Source organism: Colias eurytheme, chromosome 1 (assembly GCF_061535395.1).
Source record: "Colias eurytheme isolate Ceu_HAF_F1 chromosome 1, ilColEury1 Martin Lab GWU primary, whole genome shotgun sequence".
Classification (NCBI taxonomy): Eukaryota; Metazoa; Arthropoda; class Insecta; order Lepidoptera; family Pieridae; genus Colias; species Colias eurytheme.
This window is the reverse complement of record NC_142980.1, coordinates 7679815-7697532: the sequence shown is the minus strand read 5'-3', so window position 1 is coordinate 7697532 and position 17718 is coordinate 7679815. Positions and strand designations below refer to the sequence as shown.

Below are 17718 nucleotides of genomic sequence, written 5' to 3'. Positions count from 1 at the left end.
TGTTTTGAAAATATAAAAGAAGTCGTTAGAAATAAAACACTATTTTTAACAATATTATCTACATTAAGTAATCGCGAACAATTTCAAAAGGAATTAAAAGAACGAGATGGAAATGAGATCATATTATTGCTTACAATAGAACACTCCAAGCGTACGTGGGCTAGAGTTCCTACAGCGGCCGTTTTAGCCATGGCCCGGGCCAGTGAGCAAGCGGCAGACGGCTCAGTACCCGTACCCAGCTCCTGGGTACAGCAGAGCGGCGCCGCCTCCCGACGGTCAGTGTTGCGCCGCAAACTTCATTCGTTTCTGTTTCTGCCTCTGATTGCAGAACCAAACTCGAACTACGTTCTTTTTCAGGTCTAACTTTTCAGCAATCGCAGCAATCTTTTCACCGGAAGGTCTCGGTTGAACCGCAAAATATGCCTCGAGACTTCTCTTCTCGGGTGCCGCTATCGATGTTCTTTTTCTTTTCTTTTCACCAGCCGGTAGCACGCTTGGGGCGTCTGGATCTCGTCTTTTGTTTTTTGCTTGCGCTTCTGCCTCTTCTAACCACGCCTGTAGAATAGGTTTGAGTGCTATCATGTTATTGTGACTTAGGGTTAAGCTTTCGAATCGACATATTGTACTTTGTGACAGGGCTCCGACTCCTGGTAGTTTCAGATTCGCTAGGGCTTTACCGACGTCCGCTTGTGTGACCCCGAGTTTGATTCGTCGCTGCTTGAATCTCTCAGCGAAAGCTTCGAGCTCTCGTGGATCAGTGTCGGTGTCTGGATGCAACGCAGCAGCAGGATGTACCAAGTGAGCTGGCGGTGCGTGGGCCAAGCCTCCGGCATGGTGGTGATGATTCATGACATGATTCATGGCACCGTACCCATGCAATTGATGGTGCGGTGGAGCCCCCTCTCCCATAGGCGCTAGAGTCGTCATGGAGGTCGCAGAGCCCGGCTCCAGCATGTCCAAACCTTCCATTCCGTGATGACCCATCTGCGAGAAGAAAGCCTTTTGTAATTGGTTTATGGTACTGCCTAATTCTCAACAATGAAAGGTTACACATAATCATTAAAATTACAATAGAAATAAGAAAAACAATATTGTTGTAAATCTTTAGCATTCATAATAATTGATGATTCTATTTTGAATATAAAAGCAGGGACGTTAACAATGGCTCCTCTTGCGGGCGATATAGAAACAAACAATCATCTTTGTGCACAGATTTGCACTCATTCTTTATGAGTGCAAACACTTGTTTTTTTTGCATGGAGGGTGAGTCTGTTGTGACGTTGATTGGATGTGAGTGTTTTACCAATATGCTTACGCTGTTGACCGGCTTTGTCGCTAAAATGAATGTTTGCAGTATCTAGAACCCATTTACGAACAAGCATATGTAGATCAGAATATAATTGGTTGCAGCATAATATTTTTATTTTTCTATTTTTGACGAACATTGATGATAGGTATGTGTACGTAGGTAGTTAATATATGGATATATTGTAAGAGATTTGCTTTAAAGAAAGAATAACATCTATAAATCTCATTTTATAGATGTTTTGATGTTTCAGTGTAGCTTAAATATTTCACAATTAAACTAAATAACATTGTAGAGTAAGCATATTTCTATACGAATAATTCGTGCGATCTTTTGTTGTATTTGTTTGTATTTTTATATTTTGGCAAGTATTTAATTATTAAAAACATCCTAAAACAAATTATAGGTTCCCCAATTTGCTATCCGGCGTTAATATAGTATCTCAAATATTTTGTTTTAAATCTGAATCTATATAGTTATGTATTGAATGTATTTTTAAATAATAACGTTATTTAAACTAATATTTCCAGTTATTAATAATCTAATTCTAAACTAGATTTATGAGGCTGTCTTTAATTTAGACAAATACCAATCTCAACTAATCTATTTATACCTTTAAATGGACACAGATAACTTGTTTCGATAACCCACAATGAAACATTGTAGAGGTAGTTTGAAATAGTAACACATTCTCATGTTCCAATTCGATGCTTTTCTTGTTAAACTAGTGTTTTGATTTATTAGCCGATACATTTATAAGTGTAGTATAATCTCTTCTCTTATGTATATAAAATTATTATCACAATGTAAAATATCGTACTCCCTTGATAAGCCTGGACCGATTCTTATGAAACTTTGTTTGCTTGATGGGTAGATCTGAGACTCAGCCAAAATCTTTTTTTTATGTCCTTATGTGTTAAGAGTAAGAATAACGTACAGCTATAGTATTATTTGAGATCATTTTCTAATGTGAAATTTTATGAATTATTTTGGGTAAACTTAAGTAGATATGAATTGGAATCATGGGATACATTGAATTGCAAATTACAAAAATAAGCGGCCTAATAATTAATATTTGACGATGATGCAAATAGTCGTAGATAGTCAGACAATCAATTACTTTTCCGTTACATTATACATAGTATAAAACAAAGTCACGTTTTCTGTCCCTGTGTCCCTATGTATGTAAATAAATTAAATCTTTAAAACTACGAAACGATAGATTAATTCTCAAGGAAGGTATTAGTACCTAGATATATAATTTATTAGCTTTTAGACAAAGCGAGCTAAGCCGCGGGCGGAAAGCTAGTACAAAATAATACGAATGAAAGCGGAATGGCTTATTGGTATAATGATCAAAGATTATGGCGATTGTGCGACCACTTCATGCTTTTTTAATCTATGACTTTAATTTAAAAATAAAAGCTGCTGCAACAACACATTGTTTGTATTTTTTATATGAAGTTTAATATAATCTTAAGCTGCATTTTATCCTTGTCGTTTATTTTTAGTCGTTGTCGCTTAGCTTTATTTTTATTGAAAGTATTAACTAGATATCCAGTACAGATAAAGTACCTACATAGTATTCTAATAGATAAGCTGTGATTCAAAACATTTAACAATATGAATATCTCCAATAGAATGGAACAAAACTTTGGTTAATAACGATCTTTAGGTACTTAGGTATCTTTCAAATGCTGATACATATTAACTTTCTTAATAATTAATAAAATTTTATTTACATCTCGTCAATTACAATTTACAAACCGTTTCAATAAAGTTTAAATTCAATCCATCCATTCAGAAACCGTAACACATCCCAAATTTTGATTAATGCGAAAGTAACACGACAAATTGTGCTATAATTTAACTTGGCCGTTTATTAGCTTGTCCAGGCAGTAAGTCATGGACGCAATTCTGACGTTACAGGGGACAATGTAATGCAGTGGGTACAGGGTACTGGGCACCGGCGCATCCTGAGGGAACAGTAGATTACAATTATCCAGACACTAAGATGCGTGCTGCACGTAACATAAGGAAAACGGGGTCTTTGTCTTTTGATTTACTTGTTCTAGTACGAATTTGGGCAGTTTTATTCGTCTGTATAGCAACTTTTTTTTGTAATATGTATAGTGTACCCATACTTGTCACATATATTTTGGGGTTGAATTCATTCAGTAAAATGTTATGCATGTGCAATCGTTTTCCCATCCGATTGATCTGATTAATATAAGTAAAGTCTTGAACATGATATCTTCTAATTTACAAAATACTTTTGATTTTAATATTAATGGGAGGTAAAACTATTTTCTTATTTTCGTTTCAGCATTTTAGCCAATTAAATGTCATTTTCATAACCTATTTATTTGATATCATATCTTTTGTCTTTTCTTCAATAAATAAACATCATCGTCGTTATCAAAATTCTATTTTTACGTGTAGCTATGAACTCATACCTGCATACTATTTTATTGGTGATTAAAGCAAAAGCAAATACAATATCTACTGTTATCTAATGCTAATGGCTCTAATGTTGGGCCCAGTTGTTAAACAAAGTACGAACGTAGGGCAAACTATGTCACGCTAGTTAAAAAAAATTCAACACTGTTAACATCGACCCTTCTAAAGATATCCCAAGTGAGTTCAGTGACAATTGCTAGTGAGTAAAAATGCTCATATGCCTTGTACTCCCATGGGTAAATAATTTCTTTCTTTGGCCCCTTTGTATTTTATATTTAATATCTGCTTACATGTTTATTTTTATGTAATTCCAAAATGGTGTAAGTACTCAAAGTTTTTTTTGCAGTGAATGTAATTAATCATATCATTTCGTTATTAGAATATGTTTTGGGGATAGTTAAATATATTCTCATGTCTAAGTAACAAGTTATTTTATCGAAACATAATAACTTACGAAAACTTTATACTATATCATAATATATCATCTATAAAAATAAAAATTTCAAAAAGAACTTACCTATGCTAATTGCTATAGACCAATATAATGTGAAACTAAAAAAAGTACTTATCGAAGAAAGCCAGTCTCCCTTATCCCACACAATTTCTTAAAATAAATTCAAAACAAGTTCTACAGATGTTCTTGAAAAGATTAAGGACGATTGAGACCCCAATGGGTGTGGTGTTTGGGTTTCCAGTGCTATAAAGTACACATTACGTGGGTTGCGAACTACCCTTACTGCTGAGGGGATGAAAACGAAAACTAAACTGATGGTATCGAATTTTGGCAAATGTGCCCTTTTTAAAATTCGAAAACAACAAATTGTAAACCTACATTGTGTTAGGACGAGTTTTATAATTATTTTAATATTATTAAAATCACTTCAGGTATTATTGATTCAAATTAACAATGATTCAAATTAAGCTTCTAAAATATGTCTAGTTGAATAAACAATGTTTGAGTTCGTTTATTATGAGACTGTATTTTAAGTGCCTACTTTATTGTGTCAAGTTGGATTATACTCAAGTATGTACCAATAATTCTAATCAAAAACTAAAAAGTCACCCGTTTAATATAGTGAGACAAATATCATATGTATTAGCATGTTCAATTTCTTCGATCCCCCAGTACAAGCAAGCACAATATGGAGAATATAAAAGCGGCAATACAATCGACAACATTACATCGAATAGTGCATAAAATTACCTCATTTTTATAACAGAACGCATATATTTCTTACATGTTAGAGCCCTCCCGGCTACCCTAAGGCAGTGGACTCCCCAAGGAGTTAACCCTCGACGGTTACCGATATAGGAAGACTAAAAGATTTTCCAAGGTGTATGGGGCATAGAGAAATGCATTTACCTTTATTATTATTATTTATGTCTCAGTAGTGGCACAGAGCGTACCAATTTAACAACAATTTTATGAGTGTACCTTAGTTTTATATTCTTGAAATTCGATTGAAATGATGTGTATGGATTTCTAGCGAGTCTACACGAAGGGAACTTTTATTGCTATATTCAAAAATGTAAACGCGTTTATCATATACTGGCGTGAAGGCGAAATCAAAATTTAGAACCCAATTCATATTAATATTGTAATCAACAGACACATTATCCTACAATGGCAATTAGAGCAGTTGAAAACTTCTAGAATATTTTATATATGTTTGAATGCTAAGATATGAATCAATAATGCATGATCAAGTTAGAAACTTGTATACCTGATGCGGCCGGGTGTTATGCGGCGGTGGTCCCCCGACGCCATGGTGGTAGACCATGTCATGTTTGAGCTGGGGCAGTGGAGGGCCCGGCTGAGGCCCCGACTGGTGCTTGCTGATGTCGACCGCAGCCAGCGCCTCGGCTCTACTCAGTAGACCATCGTTTAGACCACTGAATATATCGCCCTGATGAATGAATGTGTTACTGTTAATTGGAGGTTTACAAGCGTAGCATTCAATATATATTTCTGTATATAGAACGAACTTAATAAAACGAAAAGGCGAGCATTGAGATACTTAAAATTGATCGCCTTTAGAACAATGCAGGCATGTTTTTTAACCACAGAACAAATACTATGTAGTTACTCCACACATTTTTTATACGTACGTGATCTCAAAAGTTCGAAGACCCTTTGGTATATGTAAATTATTTGAATTATACACAGACCTGGCAAGTTGGAGATTAAACAAATAACGATATAAAATGGCGGCCCCACAGCCGGTACCGTGAAAGGAGTTTAGTGGAAACTTCAAAGGGGCAACACTAATTCGCGAGACGTAATACGTAGCCCACATCAAATAGTCATGGCGGATCAACCGACGCCGCGGACAGGGGTTTTTCCCGGATTACTTTAAATTATTTATGAGTGACTCTGACCTCGTGTTACCGAGCAACTCGTTATTTGGCACGCCTTCTTCTCAGCTTTGGACGGATGCTCCTTGCGCGAACTGACTTTTAAACAGGAGGTTTATTGACGCCGAGAACACTTTTAAAGTGATCGGCCCGCATCTCGATTTACCGCCGCTTCGCACGATGCAATAGACTTTGGGGTTTGCCTTCCCAATTCGAAACGGGTTTTTACTATTTTGTATCAGTACATTTAGGTGGAACGAAGAAAAATGTTCATTCTGATAGAGCAAGACTTTAAAAGTTTAAATCTAATATTGCGAATTATTTTTCGAATTTATATCTATCTACAAATATAAACGATATTCATCGAGAACATGAAATTTAAAATTAGTAATTTTTTTTTTATTTTACTAAAGCTGAAAATAATTTTAATTACCTACACGCTCATCGATTGCGTTTGTAAATGAGTGCAGAAGGTAAATTTCTCTTTAGCTACACAGCTGTCAAAGATGACGATAAAAGCTCACTATAAATTTTTGATTATTTAATTATTAAAATTATGCTTTTCCAAAAAATATGCACCTGTATCAATATCGAAAATCCTATGCAATGCAACGTGCACTTTACGTCACACTTGCTCAAAATCACTCACTCAATCTGAAGTGTGATTTACTGTCATGCGTAATCCACTTCACGACAATCGAGCGTGAGAATAAAAGTTTGTATCTACCCTTCACGAATCATTAGCATCGCGTTACAGAGTTCCCGGGGAGCCGGCCATCTAATTGTAATTGCTAAACAAATCGGCCCCGGTTCACTATGAGCTACATAATTATTTGTTCTGATGCGAGCGAAGCGCGTGCCGCCGAATTGTGCGTGAAATTTCAATGTATTAAGTGTCTTTGTTAAGTGTTTTGTTTATTCATGATTTAGATAATCGTGGTTGCTAATCGTTTACCGTTTATGATTGAAGTTGTGTCATGATTATTATGTTACGTTACTTGATTAATAAATATAATAGGTATTCAGATTATGAATATTTAAATAGATCATAATTACCGAAGTAGATACACCTATAAAACGTTATGCTATCTCGTATTTGTACTTATTTTGACGCTCACACTTTAACTGAATATTCTATAATTAAAATGTCGTTTAATAAATAAAACATTTTTATAGATAATGAAATTCATAACACATTTAAACTGTCTGATTTATTTTATATTAGAAAATTAGAAATACGTTGATCTCGCTAGACGGTGTGATTGGTGCGATTGACATTACCCCACTGCTGTAGTCTGCGTCTATGAATCTTTGATGAGGGATACTTTTAGAAGCACTACGTCTAGATGTAGCTAAATGAGTCATTTAACTCCACTCGGAGTGTTAAACTCTCACACTTGTTGACTATCATTGCATAAAATGCTTGTATTCGGGCTGTACGAACGAGGTTCATTAGTTATTAATCCTCAAGCTTTAACTGCGATGCAAAGTAACTGTTTAATTCGATAGTGCGTGACACGAGCGCACAACAAAGCGCTCGCCGACACAACACGACGCTACTAAAATAATCCATTACTATTATTACTCATCAACGTTCTCATTTTAGGGTTAACTGGCGACATCTCCTGATCCCCTGATACATCTGTGCCTCATGATATCAAGTGTCATAGAGATGTAAAAGCCGGCGTGGGGCCTTTGCGCACGATTAGGCAGATATAGCTCGCATACACTTGCATGTACTCTGCTAATTTAATTACACACTTAATTATTTATCTGACGGCCTATGTGTCACGTTTCCGTAAAATCCTTGCACTCGTATCCTTTGTTATGTTGCCTTTGAATATGTTGACTCTTGTTTTGTTTATACGAAATTTATACGAAATGAGAACATACCTACCATAAAACTAAAAAAAATTTGGAAAATCCAAAAGTGCACGCCTCATAATTTTTTTTTTAATAAATATTTTTAATTATTATTTTTGTTTATTTAATAACAATTAAACCACATCGAATCAGACCCTGAAAAATGAAAGGGTTCTATTCCTGAGCATACTCAAGCGTAAGAGAAAAAAAAAGACTCGATTAGTAAAGTATTTCGGTCGCTATCGTGTTAACAAGAAAAAGGATCCGCACATACAGACACACGGACGTCCAAGACAGAACTTTTTTAAACTGTTTTTTAACTAGTTTAAATAACAAAAATGACATCAAAAATATCATGAACGTTAAAAATAGTGTTTTTTCTTAATATGTGTGTGTATGTATTATCTTACAAGTGCAATGTATGATACATAAAGACATTTTAAGTTTGAAAAATCAGATGTTTTGCGCGAAGCGACAGTAGTACCCACCTCAACGCTTCGCTTATGAGGCGTGCAATTATCACTATCTATGTTTTACGCTACTTAGGTACGTATGTTTAATTTATATAAGTCTATTTAGTAAATCGAAAACGCTCTTACCTAATCAAGCAACAACGAAAAATAATCCTAAGTTACACTATTAACTATGTCTGCTTAGGCATATAGGTTAATACGATGAATATAATATTACGATGAAAGCAAGTATTTGAAGAAATATTGTTGTATGATGAAAAATATAAAAGCTCAAATATATGAAATAATCGAAGATTGATACAATTGTTAAAATGGAAAATTTTCCGAGCTATACGCGGCTTAATGCACTCGATTGTTCGTACATTGTCCATTATTACTTGTTTTAATCAGTGCCGTACTCGCTTACCTCTTAATAACTTCGTGACTGCTTTAATACAATTATTTTTGTGTAATATTTTTGGATCGCCGTACATTGTTCTGACATATCACGATAACCGATACGATTGCCTACTTTGTTTTTAATTAACTTTTTTCACTGGCCACAGGAAACTCGGTCAGTGAAATGTCAAAGAAAATGTGAACCTTAATTACGTAGATACTTTTTCCTTGTTGCATCGAAAGCTTTGAAATAGCTTTTATAGTTTCTATTTTGACAAAAATCAAAGCTTTCACTTTCTCTTAGTGGAACGGTTAAAAATATTTGCAAATAAACAAGTCAATAAACTTCAACATGTGACCTAAGTCTATTCTAAACCTCCGAACGTAAATTTAGAAATTCACGCTTTGTCGTATTTTTATCTCTTTTCCGTGTTTGTTACTAAGAGCTTTATTTCGCGCGACTTGTTCTTTTTCCCATTTTATAAATAAAAATTCACATTGCGAGCGTGTTACGCGAAAATGCTTTTAATTAGAGTTTATCGGATGAAAATTTTTGATATCAACTTATCACCTCTTTTATTTCGCTCACGGTTTTCGTTTTTATTCGTTTTAATATTATTAACGTTCATGAAATTGATATTATTTTTGTACAGAATCTTGACAGTTGATTTTTTCTGCCATCGGTTTCTATTTTGAAGGTAATATTCAACATTGTATACCTAAAATATCGTATTCACGGAGACGGAGGATGTGAAACGTGTAATAGGTGATACAATTTCCAATTACTGTAAAAAAATAAGTTGTTAAGTAATAAATGTATAATAAAAACAATATGAAATAAAATTAAATGAATAAAATAACAACATCTTTGGCCAAAGATAAACGCAAGTACATTCGCAAGGCGGCATCCCAAACAGTACATATAAATAATTTTAGGTTAATTCATAAATCATTGTCATACATTAGTTGTTATCTATGTTATCATTATGTAACTACTTACGTTGTGTCGTGGTGACCAAGAATTGCACATCAACGACGCATCTTCGAGTATGCGACTCTGTAAAGAAAATTTTCATTATACTATGATGAATTGTTCTTTCATGGATTGTATAACGTCAATGCGAGTGTTGTAGTCTCTGATGATTTTTTTTCAAATGATATATGAACGTGTAAAAACGTGTGTAGGTACATGTTAAATTCAGCAGTGTTTTGTGTTGAAAAGTCAAGTGTATTTATAAAGTCTCAAGTCTCATTAATTATACCTATAATGTAAGAAATAAAGTACTTTTTTTTTGACAAAAAAATTATTTTGCTTTGAAAACCTTGATAAATATTTGCTCTCGTAACCCACTTACAAAAATGTAACGCTAATTACAAATCCTTCCACGATTTGAAAAACGTCATAGTTTCTACCGAAAATATTCAAAGAGGGAAAAATAATGATGTACAGCGACGGTTGTTAGCACTTTCTTTATGTCGTATACAAAGAGTGTAACAATTATATGTATGCAAACAGGGCTCGTCAGAAGTAGAGCGACCCCGCGGTGCCTAACATTTTAAACCTATCATCATAAAGAAACTTTAGTCCTATAGACTGACATTTAGGTTCGTAAATAAACGTAAAGTGGTGGTGGGTATAAAATTTAAATGTCTTGTGTCGTTTCATCTTCGATAAGCACTGTAATTTTCTTCAAGTGAAGTCGACGATGGAATAGTACTCATTGTGTTTTCATAGTCGGATATTCACCGTTTAAATTCAATATTGATACTAAATGCCGACTGCTCGCGTGGTACATGTAACATTTACTGGGAACTAATTCACTTCTATAAACGCAACTACCTACTTACTGCAAATTATGCTCAATAGGTTCGATAATTCGATTTATTGATAAATAAATTGTATGATTATTTTTATGTTGCAATATACTATATACCTATGGGTAGTATTTAAACGAGTGACTGTAAATTAAAGTTTTAGTTATCAAAAATAATTAATTGGGGTAACAGAATTACTAAGTGAGCGACTGACTGCGAGCGATGAAAAATTAATAGATCAGCAACTAACAAACATTAATTTGCGTTACATAAAATACAAAATGAGCAGCTTCATAATATTTGAGCCACCTAATATTAATTGTTTGAGTGACAAAATTACGTCTTGTATTATATTCATTATTTGTCATATGATTTATTTATACTGAGTGGCATTTAATTTCGAATAGAAAAATCACTTTGAAAAATACTATAATGGACAGAGTAGGTACTATCAGTTCAATTTGTTTTTGAAAGTTTTATCAAATAACTATTTGAACAATTTATTCTAGTGTTTTTAGTCGCTCTAGATGAGCGTAATTTAGTCGCTCACTTAGTAATCTATTCGCTCAACTAGTAATTTAGTCGCTCATATGTGATTACAGTTAGAATTCTAATATATCAAATGGATTAATCACAATCCTCCTTTAGTACGCTCAATCTGTATTTTATTATCAACTAATATTCGTTGCTTGTTTAGTTTATTTGTCGATTACTCAAATTCATACATCATACCGCTCAAGTTATTAAATCAGTATCTCATAATCAGTCGCTCACTTTATTTTCAGTCGCTCGTTTTATTATTCCCCTATACCTATTCGTTTAATTTTTCTTGAATATTTCTTCATAATTTATTATTATGTAAGTTTAATTATGTAAGTATATAAAAATCATTTAAAAAAATAGACTATCGTTTTGTGTATTTACGTTTAAATTACTCAAAAATAACAACTCTTAACTGCTAAATAGTCACATAGGTAAATGTTAAAAAGTTTCATAAAAATATACCTTTTTACATTATAATAATACCGTAAACAACGTACATAATTACACAATTTCAAAAACGTTGAAAATATAGGCGACCTGAGATGGCTCTGACATCTTCCGCACGACTCCACTCCTAGTCGTATTAATAATTAATTCTTAGCCCTTTGCCGCGCCTGTTAAATGGCGTGACTAAATAAGGGTGGGTCGGCCCTTTCCACCCACTACCCTGCGAGATCGCTCAAAACTTTTAATACTGAACGTTTGTTTTCGGATAATTTTGAGTGCTGCGACAATGCTGTCTTCCGTTAAGTATATTTCGGCGTTCAACGAAGTTAGCACCTACAGTGCTAATGGCGAAATGGGAAATGACAGTAATGGAAGTGTTGTATGGATATAAATATATGTACATAATGTACGTACATGGCAATTTGTGCACTGTCTTACGAATTTTAAGAAAATGGAATAAGGGCTTAGTTTAACTAAATGAAATATTCAGTTTGGGCTTAATATTGTTTCAAAGTTAAATAGACAAAATGATCACAAGATTTATTGTGGTTGATTTCCCAATAAAAAAAATTGTTTAAAACTTAAAAGTGAAGCTTTATTAAATGTTTGCTTTAATTGTAGCTCTTTATCTTAGTGTATCAGTGGATGATATTCGTATTTAACTATTTAATATTGAAGGTTGCCTGGTAGAGAGCTATAGGGCGCTTAGAGCTATAGGGCGCTATTCGTATAATTCAAATTAATAAGAAAATATACGGCCGATAATAGAACAAGATGGAAAAAGCGCAGTTCGTTCAATAAATAATAAAATGATTTAACATAATATCTAATTTTCAACTATTTCACTATACAAAGGGTAAGTACTCATTACCATATCTAGGACAAAACCACCATTCATGTAATTCTCGTTACTATTTTATACCCCGTAATCGCAAATTGCAAGGCAAAACTTATACACAATTCTTTTAGAACTAGACCAGTTAAATGTCAGACGAAAGGACATAAACGAAACAATTTGAATACAGAATGGAGTATGATTATCTTCTAGACATTTATATTTAACATAATAAGATATATTTTATTATACAGCTCGATCTACTTAAGCACTATATACCTACTCGATCTACTTTGCAATAAAAACAGTTATGTTTTATTATCTTTACCTATCTACATACGAAGACCAATTAGTTCGATAGATAATTCACAATAGTTACGGCCAATTTTCATATCACACATGTATATTTTACATTCGGAAATTATCGCGACCACCTGAACCCCTTCACACGATATCGGCACAAAAATGTTCGCTTAAAGCGGTAAGTACTCGCACTCAATTCCCACAATTACACGTACATAATCGCATCTCAAGTGCCGACGAACTCCGAACAATCTTGCTTAAATCATGAGAGAATGAGCCTTAAATTTGTCGGAGTTTTAAGGCTTTATGAGAGCGAGAGGGGAATAGACGATGATTAAAGTACGAATGAGACGACTAGCCAAAGATTATGGTAATGACGATAAAAATACCCAATGAGGGTGGCGGTACTTAGAAGCAATTTAAAGATATTGTATTTAATGTTTCGAAGAGGAGTCGTTTGGGGGCGTCATCGGGGCTTAGGGGGATCGGAGGGGCCCTGTAAAAGACTCGAATGCGAGCTGGATTTTGTGAATTGATAATTGGGGTGCACTCTATCGACAGCCCTTAGTAAAGCCTTTTAGTACATTTAAAACACTTATTGGCACACTTGTTATTTCAGAACTGCTTTTATATCTATCGTATTTAACGAGGAACTGTAATTATTTTTATTCTATATTTCTCGTTAATCTTTAATTGTCGCAATGTAGAGCACGATTGAATTTGTTAAACAGATGATATATAACAAAGTAATTTAGTTTCTTTTATTATAAAAGTCATCATATTATTGGTTAGACTTTAGCCTAATACTTTGTATTTACTTACAATAACTATTTTGAAAATAGTCAACAATTTAACTTTACCAATTTTAAAGCCAACAGAGATCGGTAACATGGAACAGAATTAAATCCAATTAAATGAAGTACTTTTTTATAAATTAACGAAATAATTTAACACTATTAGCTGACAGGTGATTCAAATGTAAACAAAACAAAAAATAATTAACAAATATTTTTGTTTTTTATTAAAGACTTTAAAATAAGCTATCATTCTTATTATCAAATCAAAAACATCATTATACCTGTTCATGTTATTATAATCCTATAACATTAAAAATAATGATAGTCAATACTGGTTAGTAGGGGAGGCCGGGGTTCAAAGTGCCGGGGGTAGGTTGTTCCGATTGAAATAGCTCCGCCAAGAAAAGAGATAGCAATAAGTGTGAAGTGCATCGCGAAATGTCATATCATCGCGCCATTGCGTCAGTCATTTTAGTGACGGTCTGCCCGCGTGTTAGCGTGGTAGTCGATTGGTGACACTCAAACATCACGTAAGTAAATTTTTTCGTCATCATACTTTTTGGTCTATTTCAATCAATTTTCTAGCTGTTTGTGTGTTACTTGCTATTATCTGTCGAGCAAACTATAGTGATTAACTTTTTAATATCGTTTTTGGCTTTTTCAAACGTATTCTATTATAATTGGATGTTACTTTAGAAAATGGAATTTGGGGTTCCAAGTTCCTCTGGTGGGGGGCTAGTTGTTCCGCGGAACAACCTGCCCCGTAAGGAACACGTTAATAATAAAATTAAAACTTTGTTTTAGGATGAGAAACTATAAACGAAAAACCGAACGGGGCAAGGTTTCATTTGATCTTTTGAGCCTGAAGCAATTAAACCTTTACCAAAAGCACCGCCAAGATCGTGTGTAACAACTTATCAGCAATACTGACAGATACGCCTGAAAAGAATGCTTTGGCTGAAGAAAAAGCAAGAAAAGTAAAGAGCAATAGTAAAATAAAGACGAAGGAAGTTGAAAAAAGAGTCAGAAAGAATTTAAAGTAACTGGTAAAAACAAGTGAAATTATAAAGTGGCAAGTAAATCCGCAAATGTTAAAGAAAATGTGAAAAGGAAACTACTGCAAGAAGATAATCATGGAAGTGATAGTGAAGAAGAGACAAGAGACCATGGAATGGTATTGTCTAATATATTGCAATTTATATTCCAACTAACGACCAGGTGAACAATGGATTGAATGTGTCATGTGTAAGAATTGGGCTCATTGAAAATGCCTGAAATCTGAAGATGTTCATTCTTATGTTTGTCACAATTGTAATTCTGACGACGACTCTAAATATTTTCTTTAAGTTACTGAAATGGATCTGTTTTTTCAGAGTAGGTTATAAGTTTAGATTATTGATCTCAGTAAAGTCATTGCTATAAGACTGAATTAAGAAACTATAACTCGAAATGTTAAAATTTGTTATTTTTTGTGTTTTCATTAAAATAAATAATTTTGTTTTTTTTTTGACAAGCAAACGTTTGTAAAAGTTGATTGAGTTATATTAAAAATGTTTATTATTCTTAAATCTATTAATTAGGTTGAACTACACTTGTTATTATTATATGTTTGCAGTTATGTTCATGACATTTTTTAATTTTGTTGAAAAGTTTGTAAATAACATTAAGATTTTGTACTTTTCTAAATAAAACTCTAATAAATATTCAATTATACACCTAATTTATTTTATATAATACCTTTCCAACTAATACTACATTATTAGGGACTGGAGTTGATAAGCGGAACAACTTACCTCAGCTGAGGAACAACCAGCCCCTTTGTGGGGCGAGTTGTTCCTTGTCGACTTTTTGTAGAAAAAATATCCTGAGCAATAATATATGCTTATTTCAAAGAACTTAAGTTTACAAATTGAAAGAAGGATAAATTATGCACCATTTTATATAGGAATCGTTGATTATAAACATTTCTATTACATTTATATTGCCTCCGACTCCAAAATCGGAACGTCGAACCCCGGTCTCCCCTACCTTTTTAAATATACTTATTTTTTGTTAATTATAAATTATAATTACCATATATTACAGGTAACTTTACTGTAAATACGCAATGATAAGTAGATGTAGTAGTAGATGTTACAAATACTTACATATGATTAAGTAACTATCTATGTAATATTGACGTACTATTCTGCTTATAATTTATTAAAAATATCTAATATTTTTCATTTTTCTATCAACTAATTTGATATTCCGATTGGCTGTTTTAATCAGTTGAATTAGCATCACCGCCCAACGGATACTTCAAACAAACCCCATGTAACGCAAACATACAAAATTACTGTTTGTAATCATGATTTGAACAACTCTCTAACAGCAGTAATGAGCGAAGGCCTCCGATAGGCAAATTAAGCCGCCGCCTCCGCGCCGTAATTGATACGATCAAAAAATATACACGTTACTCTAAATATCCCTTAATGGAAGGTATAAAACCGAATAATACGCCACATTAGCTCGCGGCTGTAACAATAACCGTAAAACGTTAATTGTTATTGTCAATGGTTTCTAGGGAAGGCAAGATTTTAAGGTGCAGATGTAACCGCTTCCTTATTCACTTAAGCGAGGCCAGAAATTAGCGGATATCCCTTAAGTAGCTTCTCCGGAACAACCACTAACAATAATAAAAGTCCATTAAGAGTGTGATCATAAACAAAGGGAGGGGGGAATAGGATACACTCGGAGCAAGAAGCTAGACGATTTTCCTTAAAGTGATCTTAAGGCACTTACTTCCTGCCACGACCGGAATGGTATATTACTTATTTAATATAAAATATATTTTATTAAAAATGTTAATGAATAATTTTGATATTTTTTATACAGCTAACTTTTTTAATAAGCGGATATACTATTCATCATATTGTAAGTGTTATGTTGTTAGTTATTGAAGAGTAGTATAAAAATCGTCTGCATTCATTATTTTGTAAACAATAAATTATATTTAGAAAATACGTGTAACAAGCGTTTTAAGAACTTTGTTTTAATGAAATAGGATTTCATAAAGTGGCTAACCTAACCTAACGAAAAACTACTCTCTCTCTCTGACTCTACTGTATAAAATTGACGAAATTGTAATCGGTTTCCAAAAAAAAATATATATAATATATATAATATATATATTTTAAATTTATCAAAAAGTAACATTAAACAAATTTAACTTTACACTATATTAATTATTTACGTTGTTGCTTATAAAACATCATCCGTTAAATAACTTAAAAAGTATTACAAGTTTAAAACCAACACACTGTCATGTGAAAAATAGTTCCAGTGTGTGCCTCCGAAGAACATAGCAAGAGAGCTCACGAAAGAGTGATTAGGGGCAACCGGCAAAGCGCTCCACGAATTTCAGCGCAACGGGGCGGGCCTGATCAATATAGGGCGGGGTCTCAGATTTGACGCTGCGTACCAGAGTGCGCTCTACGCCAGTCTAATTGATTGACACAGACGGACTGACAGCCAGACGCACAACGTTTTGGCGGCTTTTTATTGTGCCCTTTGAGGGACAGGGGCCACTGGTCAAATGTAATGGTGATTCATTTTATACAATTATTGTCTTTCGATACGCCAATTTGATTTTATATTTGAAACGGATGGAACGGAATTATTCATTTTGGTTTTGGTATCACTACGTTTTTAATATATTTTATTTAGGGTTTGGTTTGGTATTTGGGTTTATGTTTCACTGCTCTATTTTCTCAGTTAGGTACTTTTTAGATTTTTTTTTATTAACTGTTCAATAAATCGTTGAAATCTTTTTCAAAACATGGTATGTCTACCTATCAACACAATAAAAGTAAACTTCAAACAATCCAAAAGTTATAACAACAAAAAACGCTTTCACAAATTGTAAATAAAAAAGATTGAAATTTTGTAATCACAATAATGAGTTCAAGTGAAAATAATTTCCGCTTGCACGACACAGCACACAGATTACACGTAACAGTAAAATCATAACAGATGCACCGCTATAATACAATACTCATAAAAACATTAGGGGTTGAAGTAATGACGCCGATAATTATCTAACTACCCGCAATACACTTGACATGTTTGTGAATGAGCGCCGGAAGCCGGGGTGAATCCCGC

At 33.5% G+C, this 17718-nt stretch overlaps 1 protein-coding gene across 2 annotated transcripts in view; it reads right to left on the bottom strand.

The window, feature by feature from the left end:
- Window positions 1–276: 276 nt before the first annotated feature.
- acj6 (abnormal chemosensory protein 6) overlaps window positions 277–17718 on the bottom strand; it is a 34800-nt gene continuing 17358 nt past the window's right edge. Inside the window, exons 2-4 of one of the 2 annotated variants that reach the window (XM_090109608.1) lie at window positions 9836–9892; window positions 5491–5673; window positions 277–999 (exon numbers count right to left, since the gene is read on the bottom strand). In XM_090109608.1, coding sequence (XP_089965734.1) covers window positions 277–999; window positions 5491–5673; window positions 9836–9892 — 963 coding nt within the window. The remainder of the gene's footprint in view (window positions 1000–5490; window positions 5674–9835; window positions 9893–17718) is intronic. The other variant, XM_090109675.1, reaches the window with a different exon arrangement.